This window comes from Triplophysa rosa, linkage group LG25, assembly GCF_024868665.1.
Source record: "Triplophysa rosa linkage group LG25, Trosa_1v2, whole genome shotgun sequence".
Lineage (NCBI taxonomy): Eukaryota > Metazoa > Chordata > Actinopteri > Cypriniformes > Nemacheilidae > Triplophysa > Triplophysa rosa.
In genome coordinates this window covers 13,773,070-13,789,920 of record NC_079914.1, presented here as the reverse complement: position 1 = coordinate 13,789,920, position 16,851 = coordinate 13,773,070, and the positions used below count along the sequence as shown (strand labels likewise).

The window sequence follows — 16,851 nt, the reverse complement described above, 5'->3', positions numbered from 1 at the left end:
GTGTGTCATACCCTTGCATATTTGGACATGTTTTTTTCTCTCTCCCGCCTACATTCGTTATACTTTTTGTTTGGCTTCATGTTGCGCTGCGCAGACCTAACGGCGTATGATATCAAACTACCGCGAGAGCGCTTCGAACCAGCCTACTCTCGCGGTACTTTTGTGTCATTTGTCGATCGGTCTGCGCAGCGGCATCTGAGGTACTGCAAACAAATTCAGCACACGTAAGCGGGAGAGAAACCACGTACGTGCAAAGCAGACGTTTGCTGTGAAGAATGTGGTCGGCGCCCCCGAGATTAAAGAGACATCTTGAGGCGTGCGCTGACCGCAGATCAGTACAAACACCGGCAAATAGTTTAAGTTTTAAGGACCTACGTCTTTAAACTGACCCGAGAGCGCAGAAGTGGGTCTCAAAGTGTTATGTTTCAAAACACCCATTTCTAGGACATCGTGCCTCTGACTGAAAACATCGCTTTATAAAGGCGACGGGAACCCCAAACGTGCTTTTTGACCACATTAAAAGAAGAAATCAAACATTTTAAATGTTACTTAAACGACGTTGTTTTATATTACGGCGATATCCATGAGGGATGTTTTCTTTTGGGTGTGTATGTTGATTATTAACGGTAAGTTTTGACATTTAGGCTTTGTTTGCCTTATGTTTTAGCATGTTAACAATGCAAAATACTGAAGTTGGGTAACAGTTTGAAAGATATTCCCATTTTCCACAGTAACAGAAAAGTGAATAGTGTTCCAGAGTACACTTTTAGTCATCCAAACTATTTCAAGTTTGTGTTTTTTTGTGTGTGCTTCAGTTGTGTTTGGTGCTGATGCAGAAGAAGTGAAGTCAGTGTCAGTGATGGAGGGAGATTCTGTCACTCTTTACACGGATGTTACTCACATACAGAGATATGATAAGATCGAGTGGATAGATGAATCTCAAAGTGCTCTTATGGCTCAAATCAATACACGGGCCAAATCTAGCTCTATGTGTGATGGTTATGACGAGAGATTCAGAGTCAAACTAAAGCTGGAAAACCAGACCGGATCTCTCACCATCACAAACATCAGCATTGCACAATCTGGGCTTTATAAACTACACATCATCTGGAACAATAAAACTTCATACATGAGGTTCAATGTTACTGTCTATGGTGAGTTTTGCTCTTAGTTTTGTCGATTTTATGCATGTTAATCTTACCAATGTAGTTCATTGGGCCCATAACAAGGTCTCCCTAAAGAATAACGTATGAATTATTATTCAAAGCTATTGTGACGTGAATATAAAACATCTTTCAGGATTTACTTTCAATTCAGTTTCTCTTTGTTTCTTTCAGCTCGTCTGCCCGTTCCCGTCATCACCGATGACTTTCTAAACTGTTCATCATCAGAACGATCTTCGAACTGTTCTTTTCTGTGTTCAGTGATGAATGTGACACATGTGAGTCTCTCCTGGTACAAAGGAAAGAGTTTATTGTCCAGCATCAGTGTGTCTGATCTCATCATCAGACTCTCTCTACCTCTGGAGGTGGAATATCAGGATACAAACACATACAGATGTGTCGTCAACAATCCCATCACAAACCACACACAACATCTCACCGACGTCTGTAAGTGTTCAGGTGAGACATCTGTGACAACACAACCATGAGGTGGACAGGAGACAAAGAGATGTAGAATAAAACCTCAAAGACAGTTAGAAGATAGTTAACGACATAAAAGTAATTTTCAATTAATGTAACTTTACACTGCTTGAGATTACAATTACAATGAATGAGTTTCATGTTTGTATCACAGAACACCACATTACATTGATAACTGCTGCGGTTGTGGTCACTGCTTTGTGTCTGCTGGGGATCATAGCAGGTGCCGTTCACCATCGCAAAAAGGCAAGCGTTAACAAGCAAATACATCATAAAATATTGCTCTTTATCCATTATTTAGGATGTATACACATTGAACAAATGTGAGCATCAAACAACAACAGACAATAGAAGTTATCTGGTGAACATCTGTCTTTTCACAACACTGAATGAGAATGTGAAACTCATTATTAAGTTTTATTTCTCTCTTTCCCTTATCTTACTCAGGGTCAGATCGCTCATCTACAATCACACCATTCAGAAAGTACCGGGGAAACGAGCGGTCGATGCTAGCCGGAGACCAATATTGGACAATTTAGCTATACACCTGCACTTTTAGTTGCAGCAGAAGTTTGCGGAGTATTTAGGAGTCCAACCTTAAAAACTTGTGGTACCTGTTGATTTCACCAGTGTTGTTCTTCTTATTATTAATCCATACTGTTGGTCTATTGTGGCGCATAAACCCTTTTGTAGAAAAGTTGTGAAAGTTAATACACTGAAAACTGTAATCGCTTATGATGGAGAAAAGTCACTAGATTTAGCAACTTTTCAGATGCCTTTAGCATTTATTTCCATAAAAAGCACCTAACAACAAATCTAGTGACTTTTCGACTTTTTGGACCAATAATAATTAAAAATAAGGCCATATGATTTGTTTCATAAATCATAGATTGTTACCAAAATGGAGAGTGTACCACATACAGAAAGTAATACCGTCAGAAAAGTGCAACTAGACACATTTGTTGCATGTTTTTAAAACATTTTTATATATGTTTTCATATTAATTTATTTTTGGGGGAGTCACTCTTTTGACTGGCTGTTGTTCGCATTCTTCTTACGAAATGTATTGAATCTGCTGTGGAAAAGCTCAGCTTTAAGCTTAAATCTTTGTAAGAAATCATAAAACTTTTGTATACTCTGCCGTAAAAATAAATCTTTAACTATCTAAAAGTTACGTATTTTAAATAATACACATTCAGTTTTGTTTGAGAGCTTTTATGTGTAACAAAATCTGGTGTCTGGCGCCATCTGCTGCTCAAAACAGTGTAAATGCAACTCAAACAGTACCAACATGTAGGCTGAAAGAAAATAGTGACCGGCTCTAAACATTGTTTCATTTATTTCAACATGTTTTATGTTGGAAAAGATGATGAATCATCATTTACATCACACTGTGGGCACAGTTTGAATTTTGTGAAATGATTTATAACACAAGTATCATAGTTTTATAGTCAAACATATTACTTAGATATTGTTTGCTAAGGTGATTGTAACTGATATTTTAACAGAAAGATAATATGTTGTATAAAACATCTTAAAAGAGGAAACGTATGAAACTGCTTATACATTTCAAACACTTCTCTTTTGAATGCAAGTACATACAAGACCTCAAAATGGTCATAAGCTGTAGAGTGCGTGTTTGGGGAAATCCAGTTTGCATGCTTAACATTATTGATTGGTTGTGTTTATTGTTTCTCTGTATGTAGTGTTTAGCCATAACAAATAGTCAAAATAATCTATATTTCATTTATTCAATCATTGATTTCACGGTATTTCAAGGTTTCTTGTAAAATTAATTTAAAAAATGTTAAACGTTAAACAGAGCCTGCACCACCCTGATGTGGCACCGATGTGGAGACCAAACTTAAAAGGTGGAGCTCATCCAAGTAAAACATTTGTGGTAAAATGTATACATGAATGTCTGTCATTAGTTTTAAACTTTTATTCCATCGGGGTACATACAAATAGTTTAAAAGTAAGAATAGGCCTATGTGAGATCATTTGTAGGGTGTGTATGAGAAATGATAAGCTCATGTGACAAGTAGCCTATTTGTTTATAGACCATGACGATGAAGAAATAATATCAGTTTCAATGCTGCCATTTGCCTACAAGAAACCACGTGTTTCTTTTCATGAGATTACAGTCATAACTTGGACATTTTCCAGACATATTCTCAATCTCTGCTAATGAGCAATTTAATAAATGTAGCCTTAAATTGATCACAAACTAAATGTATCCTTAAATCTCTGTTGCGCTGTAAAAAATCAGTAACACCATAGGCTATAGGCTTATTTTACATTTTGAATGTATTTTTTTTTTTCATTTTCACATTTATTTTGAATTATTCACGAAATTTCGTTTCATGGTCAACGAAGCTGTCCAAAATGTACAAATAATGTCCTGCCAGAATCAGACCGTTTTTCTATTTCTTTTTAAAAGTGTGTACGAGGTTGTGGTTGTCTTATTCTCTTCACATAAATGTAAACCCAGCAGCACAATTATAAACCAAGTAAAACAGTGTTACTGACATGTCTGTTTTCAAAATATAGGCTATGTCTTCACAAACTCTCGTTTATATTTTGTTTAAGAAAAGTGATTTGCACAAAATACTATGATAAAAACACTTTAATTTCAAAGCACACTTGTAAATTACCGGTGACCCTTTGGGGGCTAAAACGGATACGTGTTTATGACAAATGTTTCAGTCGTCATGTTTAAGTTGGCTACAGATACGTTTTAAAGTAGTCAACAGCGAATCAATGAACAGATAAAAATGACAGAAAATAGGTTCATTTGTAGATGATTTCAGATGATTTTGTTAAACGTATAAGTCATTGAATATGAGAAATGTATGTCCCCGAACAGCTTATATTTGATTAAACTGCTTCATTTGAACTTGAATTGCTCTTCTACACCTCTTTAAGCAGAAGTCCATAAGGGCGGATGGAGCTCTCCACTATTTCCTTCTCTTTCTCAGCAGATGTCCCCTTAGGGATGGGGATCAACCAAAAGTTCTTACCCTCGATAATTGTTCTCTTCTTGGGGTTGACTCTGTTCTGCATGATGACTTTGTACGTCTTTCCATTTTTTTGAGATGTGAATCGCTTGCTTTGAGAATACCCATCTGCCACGTCTATGTCTGGAGTTGAATAAATTCCTCTTCCGTAAGCTTCACGATCGCCCGTCTTGTAGTGGGTTTTAATGATCCCCTCCGCTCCTTCCAAACCGGTTCCATGGTAGGACACTGGCCACTCACCGGGATCAGAGTGGTTCCTCCATCCACCTGTTCCCAGCCAAGCGTTCCCGTCCGGGTACTTATCGCGAACCTTCAGCGCGAAACGCTTCCACCCGTACGGGCGCTCGTACGACTCGTCCCCGCGCTTGCAGTCAGAATCAGAGCTAGACTTGGACATGTGAGTGAAGTCAAAGTCATACTGTGGGTCGAAGAATTCATCTGGAATCACAAATAATACTTTTCTCAGAGAAGAGCTCGTGTTTTCTTTTTTCCGGGTTTCCTGTGATGTTTGTGGCTGGTCACCAATAAACCAGCCTGCCAGCAACCAAGTCAAATACGACACAGGACTGAGCAGCAACTCTGTCAGCGCTTCATAACCAAGAAGAGCAATCGTCGGCAGACTGGTAACGTCCAGTTTAACAGCTCCGTCTGAATCTGAAACCTCTGACTGCAGTTTCACTGCGACCCCCAGAAGGGCTGAGAGCCCTTCAGCTAACACAAACTTGTCTACTGCCATCGCGTTGAGGTTTGGCCTTGTCAAGAGAGCAAGAGATCTGTGTTAATGTCGACAGGTGCAAGATGTTTATCAATGTGTCACATGCTCATTTCAAAACTGAAAGTAAAAATAATTGTATATATATAGTCATTGACCTTTGCTGCTTCAGTTTCTCAGAGACTGTTTTTAGTGGCCAAAATTTGTATATGTTAAACCCACATCCTGATCTCATGAATTGCGTATAAATAACATGCGGGTGGCATTTTTCGTGAAATACGTACGCCAAAGTTCGATTTTGCGTGCATATGATACGCCGATTTATCGCGCGTGCATATTAACCGGCAATTTCTATTATTAACCTGTCCCTTAACCCAAACCCTAAACCTAACAGTATTATTTTAATTATTTCAGTGTTTCCTCTTCATGTACGTTTCAAAATGGCTGCTCTCCAGCGAGGTGCGCGCGAACATTGGCGTGGTGTGAATTGCCCTAAAGTGGGACATTTTTTGCATTTCAGATTTGGTGAAATATTGAGATGTGTAGCCAAAACATGACATGCACAACCAATACCATTTTAAAATACCCAGGATGTGTCCTAATCAAATTAAAAAAGAAAATGCAGATAACACATTCATAAAATAAATTATAGACATATTAGTGCTCTTAGTGCCAATCGTCTGAGAAAATGAGCAGTTTCCTACAGTTGTTTTCCTAATTTGGGACATTGAAAAGTCTATGATAAAAGCCAATCTCTCCTTGATTTAATAGTAAAATGCTCTTTGTTATGGATGGTTGAAACATGGAAAACTGAACATCATCAGACAAATAATACAATATGATGCATTTATTATAAAGACATTAAGCAACTATTATGATAGGCCTATGTTGTTATGATAGAAACAAGTTGCACAGAAAATGCAAAGTCAAAATTTCTTTACTGATGTCTTATTTCTTTCACTTTACTTAACAAACACATAAGCTACAACAACAACATGCATAGGCCTTTTTGCAGAAGAAAGAAAGTTGTACAGGTTTGAAATGACAAGACGGTGAGTAAATAATGACAGAATTTTCATTTTGAAGGTGAACTACTCCTTTAAACATCTGCAGTAATAGCATTCTAATATTGCAAAATATATATATATAATATATAAACGCTTTGACTAACCAATAGTTTCACTGTCATTCGTACATTTAGGGGGGGCTACAAACATTACCCCTTAAGTGTCCCACATTAGGCAGTGTCCCACTTTAGGGCAATTCACCCTATCATATGCACGCAAAAATAGGCGTATTTATGCACGCAAAATCGAACTTTGACGTACGTATTTCACGATAATGCAACCCGCGTGTACGCAATTCATGAGACTGGGCTGGTCAGCTACCTACCGTATGACCATAACTGGGGACAGTTGCAACATTAATCAAAATGTAATAAAAAATATTCTAGAACATAATTTTGCAATTTCTTTACTTTATTTGTGAACAAATTTACCGGCAAGTGCGTGCGTGCGTGTGTGAACAGTTAAATTGATAAAGACTAAATTGAAAAAAAAGCATATTTCCAAGACTCCTGTATCACTCACAGACAGTCTCTTAAGACGGCAGTTTCATCCCATCACTGTAAGGACATTATCCACATTACAGACAGTGCTTGATACGCAGAATGAATCATTATTGGTGCTCCTGTGCAGTACATTTCCCATGATCTATTTTCTCTAAACCAGTCATCTATAACATATTGTTGGAGCCATTTTATTGAATTGTAATTTTGTTTATAACACTAGAGGGCCTATGAGAATTTTTAGTAGGCTATATTTAAGACAAGTGCTGATGAGTTACAGGTGGCGCAATGGAAGGTCAAACAAACTTAATGACCGTGCCGTGTCCACTGTGCAGCGTATGGTGCTGGACTGTGCTCGTGCACGTTAACAGTTTGTTTTGAACAGAATACATGTTTATTAATAGAAAATCGAAGTTAAGTTTGAAGTTTTATTTTTGTTATTTGCAATAAAGGACAATAAATGGATTGGCATATCTGACTTTCTTCCAATGGTATGGACAATGACTTTATTTATTCAAGGCAAAGCACGTGTCAGAAACAACCTTCTAAACCCCATCTGCGTCATCTGAAACATCGGTTATATGATTATGGTTATATGTACATCGGTTGCTCATAATAAAGTTGTTTAATACTCAGCATAATTTCATTATGTTCAAGTTGCCAAATTTATGTTTGTTAAACAAACATGATTTTTATATATTAACGTTTCATATTTTCATTTAACGTCCTCAACATAAGTGTTTTTAGTTAATGTGACATATAATTTATTTTATCTCTAACAATATAGCTACTAAGCTATAAGAGCTTAACAGAAGTTATATATTATTATAAATTTATAATATGACTGCCTAAGCAACGCAAAGGCAACGCTTTATATGGTAACTACAAAACTTAAAAATACGAATAACTCCTCTAAATCTCAAAGATAAATGAACATTAAACACTAACAAGTCTTTTTCTTTACTGAAAAACACATAAAACAACACTTATGAAAATAACTCTTAAAATGCAGTTTTACGCAAAGCATGCTGGGAAATATAAATCCTCTGCCTAGTTGTAACAATTATATGTTAACACAACACAAATTATTTACGTAGTGCCAACATGAATGGATTAAGTTACATAACTGAACATGAAAAAATTACGTTGTGACCAAAATTTGCAAAAAATTGTGTTGAGTTACCTCATTTAAATTAATCGCAGCAAAAATCATTTTCTGCTTAAAAAACATTGTGGGTTACAACATGCTAAAATCAAAGTTGTTTTAGGTATTTAACAGATAGCTCGATTATATATAGCTGTCCCTCAGTTTTTGCAGCCCTGCCAACATCGCCTCATTTGGCCAGGAATAGAAAGAGTATCATATCTGATTACATGCTTGTGTGAAGTTGTTGTAAGTACAAATGCTAAGACAAACTTCAAGAACACTTTAACTGGAGATTTCTTTACAAATTCCACCAAAAAACCTCAATTTCCCTTTTCCCACATGAGTACAAACATGATCAGGGAAAACATTCATATCACAAATATGACCGTGTGGGCAGAAATGGGCAGTGAGTTCAACAGTAAAAAGAAAAAGGGACGCAGCCCGATTATTAAGGCAGTGATTGCAAACATAAACACGTTTTAATTCCACATCTAGAAACCAACCAGAACGCAGTCTGTAAGTGTAACCAAGTAAAAAGTAAGGTAATTAACTCGATCAAACGCAAACAAAATGTTGCATTTATTGGGATTCAAAGATTTATTTTTAATTTGCAATACAAAATATGCATTACATGTAAATCATTAATGATCCCATATAGAGTTTGCAGAATATGCGTTACATTTCATATACGTGTTACAGATATGAAATCAATGACTAAATAACTACTAAAGGATATTGCAAAGCAAATAATTCTATAGTAGGTTTCAAGATTTTTTTAAACTAAGAAATGTCTAACTAAAATAATATCGGTTTACTGAAAAAAAGCTGAATTAATGAACAGGAAAAAAATCTAAACATTTTAAATTTTAAATCACAATAAACACAATCTTGTTAATGTGAAAGCTATTGATTATTTGGATATAGAAATATTGCCCCAAAGAGCCAGAATCATAGAGCAAAAACACTGTTTGCTCTTCTACACCTCTTTAAGCAGAAGTCCATAAGGACGGATGGATCTCTCCACTATTTCCTTCTCTTTCTCAGCAGATGTCCCATCAGGGATGGGGATCAACCAATAGTCGTCGATGTCCTCGATGATTTTCCTCTCCTTGGGGTTGACTCTGTTCTGCATGATGATACTATAAGTCTTTCCATTCTTCTGTGATTTGAATGTCTTGCTGTATGAATCTGCCTCGTCTATGTCTGGAGTTGAATAAATTCCTCTCCCGTGAACTTGACCATCGCCCACCTTGTAGCGGGTTTTAATGATCCCCTTAGCTCCTTGTACACTAGTCCCATGGTAGGACACTGGCCACTCACCGGGATCAGAGTGGTTCCTCCACCCGTCTGTTCCCAGCCAAGCGTTCCCGTCCGGGTACTTATTCCACACCTTCAGTGCGAAACGCTTCCACCCGTACGGGCGCTCGTACGGCTCGTCTCCGCGCTTGCAGTCAGAATCAGAGTTAGACTTGGACATGTGAGTGAAGTCAAAGTCATACTGTGGGTCGAAGAATTCATCTGGGATCACAAATAATACTTTGGTCAGAGAGGAGCTTGTGTTTTCTTTTTTCTGGGATTCCTGTGATGTTTGTGGCTGGTCACCAATAAACCAGCCTGCCAGCAATGAAGTCAAATTCGACACAGGACCGGTCGCCAACTCTGACAGCGATTCATAACAAAGAAGGGTAATCGTCGGAAGACTGGTAACATCCAGTTTAACAGTTCCGTCTGAATCTGAAACCTCTGACTGCAGTTTCACTGTGACTCCCAGAAGGGCTGAGAGTTCTTCAGCTAACACAAACTTGTCTACTGTCATCGCGTTGACGTTTGGCCTTGTCAAGAGAGCAAGAGATCTGTGTTAATGTCGACAGGCAAGGGATATTTATAACATCGTGTAACACTAACTCTGTAACTGAAAGTAAAAGCAATATTTTCCGCTAACTTTGCCTTTAGTTTATCTATAGGCCTATCTAAAATAATTTCAGAGATGATATTGTTAGTTTTAAAATAAAGTAGATCACTTCTGAAAATGAGATACATAACACTACACTGTTAGAATTTTCCTGTAGAATTTACAGTAACTTACTGGCAGCAGTTTGCCAGTAACTTGTAAATTATACTTAGTAAAAATACTGTATTAATATTTACAGTAATATTAACTTGCTGTAAATGTATTTAAAGTATTATTTAATTCGCTGTAAATGTATTTACTGTACAGTTTTTTTACTGTAAAACGTAATTAAGAAAATTTGTAAAACTGTACACATTTTAAATGACTGTATTTACTGTAACATGTTCCAGTAAATAAAAATAAACAATGACAAAAAGTCACTTTTTAAAACTTTATTGTTCAATTGCAACAGTTCTTTCCACAAACATTTTTCTCTGTTTTTCAAACTTGCAGAAACATTTCGTCAAGAGTATTTTAAATAAATTCATGAACAATTTTAGTCATAAGAACAATCTTCAAAACTTACAAATTCAAAAAACTCCTGAGTGGAATGCATTTGCTTAAAGTAGTTTTGTTCCAACCTGGCAGTCACATTGATACACAAAAGCATCATATTGAAGTATTTAAAATCAGTTCATTAACAGCTACAAATAAAAAATACTCTCCTGAGTTTGCTTAACCGCAACTGTTCTTTCAAACCTGCTCTCAGACACTCTCAAACCTGCAGTCACATCTGCACACAATAGAGTATTTTAAATCAATACACCACCAATTTCAGTCATAAGAACAATCTTTAAAACTTACAAATTCAAAAACTCCTAAGTAGACTGTATTTGCTTAAACTAGCAACCGTTCTCTCAAAACTGCGCTCAAACCTGCAGTCACATTTATACACAAACACAATAGAGATTTAAAATCAATTCATCAACAAATTCAGTCACAAGATCAATCTTCAAAACTTACAAATTCAAAAACTCCTGAGTGAAATGCATTTGCTTAAAGTAGTGTTTTGTGCAAACCTGCAGTCACATTTATAGTGTCATATGGCTGAATTTGTTCATGAATTGATTAAAAATACTGTAATAACAAGATCAATCTATGAACAATCAAACAATCAAAGAACACGTACAAATCCAACAGACTCTCCTGGGTAGAATGCATTTGCTCTATCTTAACTGTAATCCAGAAACTCTTTAATGAAGGCGGATACATGAGGGTTCAGGCCAGTGTTCTTTGCACCATCTTCCCACTTTGTTTGCTGACTTGGAACTTAGAGGAGCACTTGATGTTGGGGTTGATCCTCACAATGAACCTTTACATAAAACAACGAATTCATTCGATATTTTTACATGTAAATGTGTTTTAAACATTAGTTAAGATATAAATATATTTTTTCATTGTTTGCTCACCCACAAAACTGGTTCATTTTCAGAACATAAATTCAATAATATTCTCTCTTCATTTTTATCTATCCAGGCAACCAAAGTCTTTTAGCAGCAAATGCAGAAAGATGCAAAGAAGATATTTTAAAAAGTAATCTATATTTGAGAAGTTAAAAAAACGAATTGGTTCTTTTGATATTCTGTTTATCATATTTGATGTGCTATGTATTTGGATGACCAGTGTTTGTATTCCAATAAAAGTCTAAAATAAAACTAATTAAAATAAAAAGGCTAATTTAAATTTTTATGAACTTCTTTAACTGTATTAACATATGAAAACAAAACATCTTTAAGGCTCATGAAACACTAAACTACCTTTTCTGACATGAGGTGTTTCTTACACATCATAGAAAACAATGTTAGCATTTTAATTGTAGGAGAAACCTGGTTAATTATCTATGAGTATTCATCAGACTGTAAGTGTCATGGCTCTGCTTCCTTAGTCATGTTTTTCTTGGTCCTGTAGCAGAGCCATGGCAAAGCCTTTGGTTATGTGTGGAGAGAAACATATTATTGTCCTTTTGACAATAATATGCGTTCTCTCCAGTGTCTCGTCATTGGCCCCGCTCCTTGTCGTTATCCCTCGTTTGTCTTCCCTATATATACCCTCTTGTTTCTTTGTCCTGTGCTCGTGTATTGCATTGTGTATGTGCTCATGTCGGTGCTCGTGTTCCTGTTACAGCTCGTGTTCCTGTTATAGCCCGTGTTCCTGTTACAGCCCGTGTTCCTGTTACAGCCCGTGTTCCTGTTACAGCCGTGTTCTGTTAAGCTGTGTTTCTGGTTAAGAGCGTGTGTCCTGTTTTAGGCCGGTGGGTTTGTTACAGCCCGTGTTCCTGTTATTTGCCCTGTTTGTGTAATGTGAGTGTTGTGTTTTAGTCTTAGTCACCCTGCCGTGTTTGTTTTTGTAAAACGTTGTGTCGTGCCTTGTTTTGTTAGTTTGTTTTTGCCCCCCCCCCATGGGAAGTGTTTTGTTTCAGTTTTTTATATTTAGTTCAGTACTCGTTACCCCATTGTGGGTCTTTGTTTTCTGTTTTGTTGTTTTGTAAATAAATACCCTTTGTTAACCCCTTCACGTCTGCCTGTGCTTGGGTTCTTCTGCCGCCATCCGTGACAGAATACATGAGCCCGTATTGAACCCAGCAGGCAAGATGGAGGCAAGGCGATCCAGGCAGGCCCATCTCCTCTGCGGTCTGCGACAGGGCTACTCCTGATGTCTTAGAGTTCGCAGATCGATTCTTCGAGACCGCAGGGGAGATGGTCCATGACGAGACGGAGCAGATGGCCCTGTTCAACGGCGGTCTGAATGAGCCGCTGTCTCGGGAGGAGATGAGGATGCTGAGACCGCTGGGCTTCACGGACATGATTAGGTATGCCATGAATCGGCCGGAGCCCAGGGTCTCAGCCCAACCCAATCCATCTTCCCTACCCGCGATCCCGGAGGGTCGCGTCATGGAGATCGGGGTCATCGGCATGGCCGCACCGTCCGCCTCTCCCCGGGCAGATCCTCCTCCGCCCATCAGCATCGTGGCCGGCGCAGACGAAGGGAGTCGTGGGACTCCCCGTCCGACTCCATCCGGTACGAGCTAACCGGGCTCCCCATCGCTTCTCAGCAACCGGCCACATGTCCTGTGGGCCGGTCCAGGAAGAAGAAGCCGAGGAGGGGGAAGCCCAGTCCGGTGCAGCCGGCGTCCAGCCCGGTGTCCAGTCTCGGTGTCCAGTCTTGTGTCCAGCTCCTGTGTCCAGCCCGGTGTCCTAGCTTGTGTCCAGCCCGGTGTCCAGTCTTGTGTCCAGTCCGGTACTGCCGATGTCCAGTCCAGTGTCCAGTCTCGGTGCAGCCGGCGTCCAGTCCGGTGCCAGCCGTCAGCCGGGTCCAGTCCAGGTCGTCTCTAGTCTTGTGTCCTTGGAGTCTTGTGTCTGTCTTGGTCCGTCCGTGTCTAGTCTTGTGTCAGTCCTGTGTCTCAGTCCTGTGTCTAGTCTTGTGTCGAGTCCTGTGTCTAGTCCTTGTGTCTCAGTCTGTGTCTAGTCTTGTGTCGTCAGTCTTGTGTCTAGTCTCGGTCGGTTGTCGCTTGCAGTCTCGTAATGTCGGTACCAGCCGGCTAGTCGGGACATGGCTCGCGTCAGTCCGGCGTCCAGTCGGTGGTCAGCGCTCCGCGGATCCGTCGTGCAAGTCGAGCAGTCCGGTGTCCACGGCAGCCCGGTACAGCTGCAGCCGGGTCAAGCCCTGTCCAGTCGGCTTACCCAGCCGGCGTAGTGTCCGCCGGCCGTTCCAGCCGGTCACCTGTCCGGCTTCCAGCCGGCTCAACGTTCCAGCCGGCCCAGCCGGGTCAAGCCCTGTCCAGCCGGCCTTCCAGCCGGCGTCAAGCCCTGTCCAGCCGGCCTTCCAGCCGGTGTCAAGCCTTTTCCAGCCGGCCTTCCAGCCGGCGTCAAGCCCTTTCCAGCCGGCCTTCCAGCCGGCACCCAGCCCTTTCCAGCCGGCCTTCCAGCCGGTCCCTGGGAGACTCCCAGGGCCAAAGACTGTCCCCCCAGGACTCCTCCTAAATCCCCTAGGACTACGCGCCCTCGAGCGCAGCCGGGGACTGGGACTTCTTCCCACCCCCATGGACTGCCCCCTATGGGCCCTGGTTTGGTCCCTCCCCTCCTCCCATGTTTGTTGTTCTTGTTGTCCCACCCAAGTCCCTTTGTTATTTTGTCTTGTCTTGTTTTTGTTTTTGTAAGACGTTGTGTCGTGCCTTGTTTTGTTTGTTTTTGCCCCCCCCGTGGGAAGTGTTTTGTTTCAGTTTTTTATATTTAGTTCAGTCCTCGTTACCCCATTGTGGGTCTTTGTTTTCTGTTTTGTTGTTTTGTAAATAAATACCCTTTGTTAACCCCTTCACGTCTGCCTGCGCTTGGGTTCTTCTGCCGCCATCCGTGACAATAAGTCTAAATATGGTTAAATTTATTATGGTAATGACAGTTGAAGTCTAATCAAGTGGTGTTGGTTGGTGGGCATTGAAAATGAAATTGCCATCATCTTAGCTTGATTCACTGATCTCATCTGGATTTTGTGCTGTTGTTCCTGAAAGACCATTATACGGTTATGGAGTCTAATTGCATTTTCATGTCTAAAAAGATCTGTGAAAACCACATGCAGATAATAACTTTAAAAACTTTTTACCGTCTCGAATGTGCCATTTTAGATGTTAACAAAGGATGGCGAGTTTAGTCGACACAAATGTACAGCCTTCAACACGGCATCTAGAATTGAGATCATGTTCAGATCTGTTCGTTATTTTTGCGGGCTTTCTATGTTTGCGGCACATGTGCAACTATAGTGCAGAGGCGCTTTGAAACGTGCACGGGCATTCAGGAACTGCACATGAGAACTTGAAGTTCGCCATGTTTTTGTGCAGTTTCACATGATTAATAAACGCGTATAATGTCTCCTCAGAGACGCCACAGTGTTTACGCACTGTCGCTACCCGATCCGTCCTGGAAACACGATTTGTTTCTATTCTTTTCTAATGAATTCTTTGTTTTATGTAAAGGTTCATTGTGAGGATCAACCCCAACAACGCCACTTCCGGTCAATCCAGTTCTTACGACAGTCGACTCGTTCCGTTCAGGGGTTGTTCGATTTGTACTGCGCATGTGCAAAAGCGCATCACGACCCTTGTCCTGCGGATGTGCTCGATTAGATATTTGGTGATGAGTATATGTGATAGCACTAGCAGTATGGACTCTTTTGCATTTGATGTACAACTTAAATATTATCTCTTAAAAGGAGAAATTCCTGACAGCCCTACAGAGCGTCGGAAGGTAAAACGGGCGTCTACGAATTATACCCTCAAAGGTATGGGATCAGAATTGTTGCAATATTCTGAATAAATAAACTATGATCTGCAAATAAATATAGAGAGTTTCACAAACATTTTTTAAATCCACATATGCACAAAAAGAGAACCATAAATATATGTTAGACGTTCTACAAAAAGAAATGGAATTCACAAATAAATACAATGAGATTTGCAAATAAAAAATATTTACGAATTTATTTTAATGGCATTTATTTGGCAGAATTAACGCGGAGGAAATCATCAGTGTGAATTTCTCATAAATATAGTCTAATCTGAGTCAGATATTAATATGATTGATAACTACTGTGTGTGTGTGTGTGTGTGTGTGTGTGTGTGTGTGTGCGTGCGTGCGTGCGTGCGTGCGTGCGTGCGTGCGTGCGTGCGTGCGTGCGTGCGTGTGTGTGTGTGCGTTCGTGCATGTGTGTGTTTTAGGAGGAGGTTACATTGATTTGCCAGTGGTGGTGCATTCAACAAGTGTATGATAGACTATCCTGCCAACATAATAATAGTACATCTGTAAAGTCACTGCTGGTAAAGTGAGTACATATTAGGGACTGTTTAAACTGCCATTTGCAGGTTTCATTCGCGCACATACAGCCAATCTAACGTTGTTTTTAAATGCATTATTTGTTTTTTTCATGTCACAGACACCCGATGGTAGTCCAAACCATTGCAGTCTATCTGTCCTTCTGGTTTTCTTCCCACCTTTTCGATTTCAACGTGGCAGCGGAGTGAAATCTATTGCATGTATGCTGAATATGTGCCTATATACATGCATGCACATATACATACATGAATACAAACTTGTGTCTTTACTTTACCAGGTGCAGCAGCCAGCCATTGTCAGAGACCTACTTTCAGCATGGGACTGAGTACCACGTCACAGAGACTTATTCCATGGGGAGGTGACAGAGCCTGTATTTTTGAGGATGCACAGGGACGATCAACAATATGTCCTCAGAAAGGTCCTGAGGGGTCAATTCTCCAAGGCGAATGATGACTTTTTGTTTGTATTTCAGTATCAAGAAGACATGGAAACATTTTTTGGCATACTGTATTGATAAACACGGCCTAAAGGTCAATGCCATGTTCCTCAATCAGCAATTTAAGTAGATGAATAGATGAGTGAGTGACAGAGAGGGAGGGAGGTAGTGAGTGAATGAATGACTATTCTGTGTGTTTCTTAAATACAGACATTTGTTAAAGTATGCTAAAATATGTAGAGCATAACATATAAATAAAACACACACTTTACTAAATGGTGTCTTAAAATTCAACTTAATAGTTAACATTTGTATTTAATTGTTCAATTATTTAATTGGGGTAACAATTTGTGCCACATATTAACCTCTATTTATTTTGCCAAAAAAAGTATTTAAGAGAATCATTAATAAAAAAATAAACGTTTAGTTTTACTATAAACAAAAAAACATTTTTTATAAATAAAAATATATTTCTCACTCCTTGACATATAACATTTTGTCATATTGTATTTTCATTGGTATTAAAAAATAAATTTTCGCTCTTAACAGGATTCTT

At 39.3% G+C, this 16,851-nt stretch overlaps 1 protein-coding gene across 1 annotated transcript; it reads left to right on the top strand.

Annotated features, from left to right (window-relative positions):
• Positions 1-294: 294 nt before the first annotated feature.
• On the top strand, positions 295-2,803 carry LOC130548288 (uncharacterized). Its single transcript, XM_057324958.1, has 5 exons — positions 295-626; positions 816-1,154; positions 1,338-1,622; positions 1,798-1,889; positions 2,091-2,803. Exons 1-5 carry the CDS (start codon positions 584-586, stop codon positions 2,154-2,156), a joined length of 825 nt encoding a protein of 274 aa, XP_057180941.1. The 5' UTR covers positions 295-583; the 3' UTR covers positions 2,157-2,803.
• Positions 2,804-16,851: the final 14,048 nt, after the last annotated feature.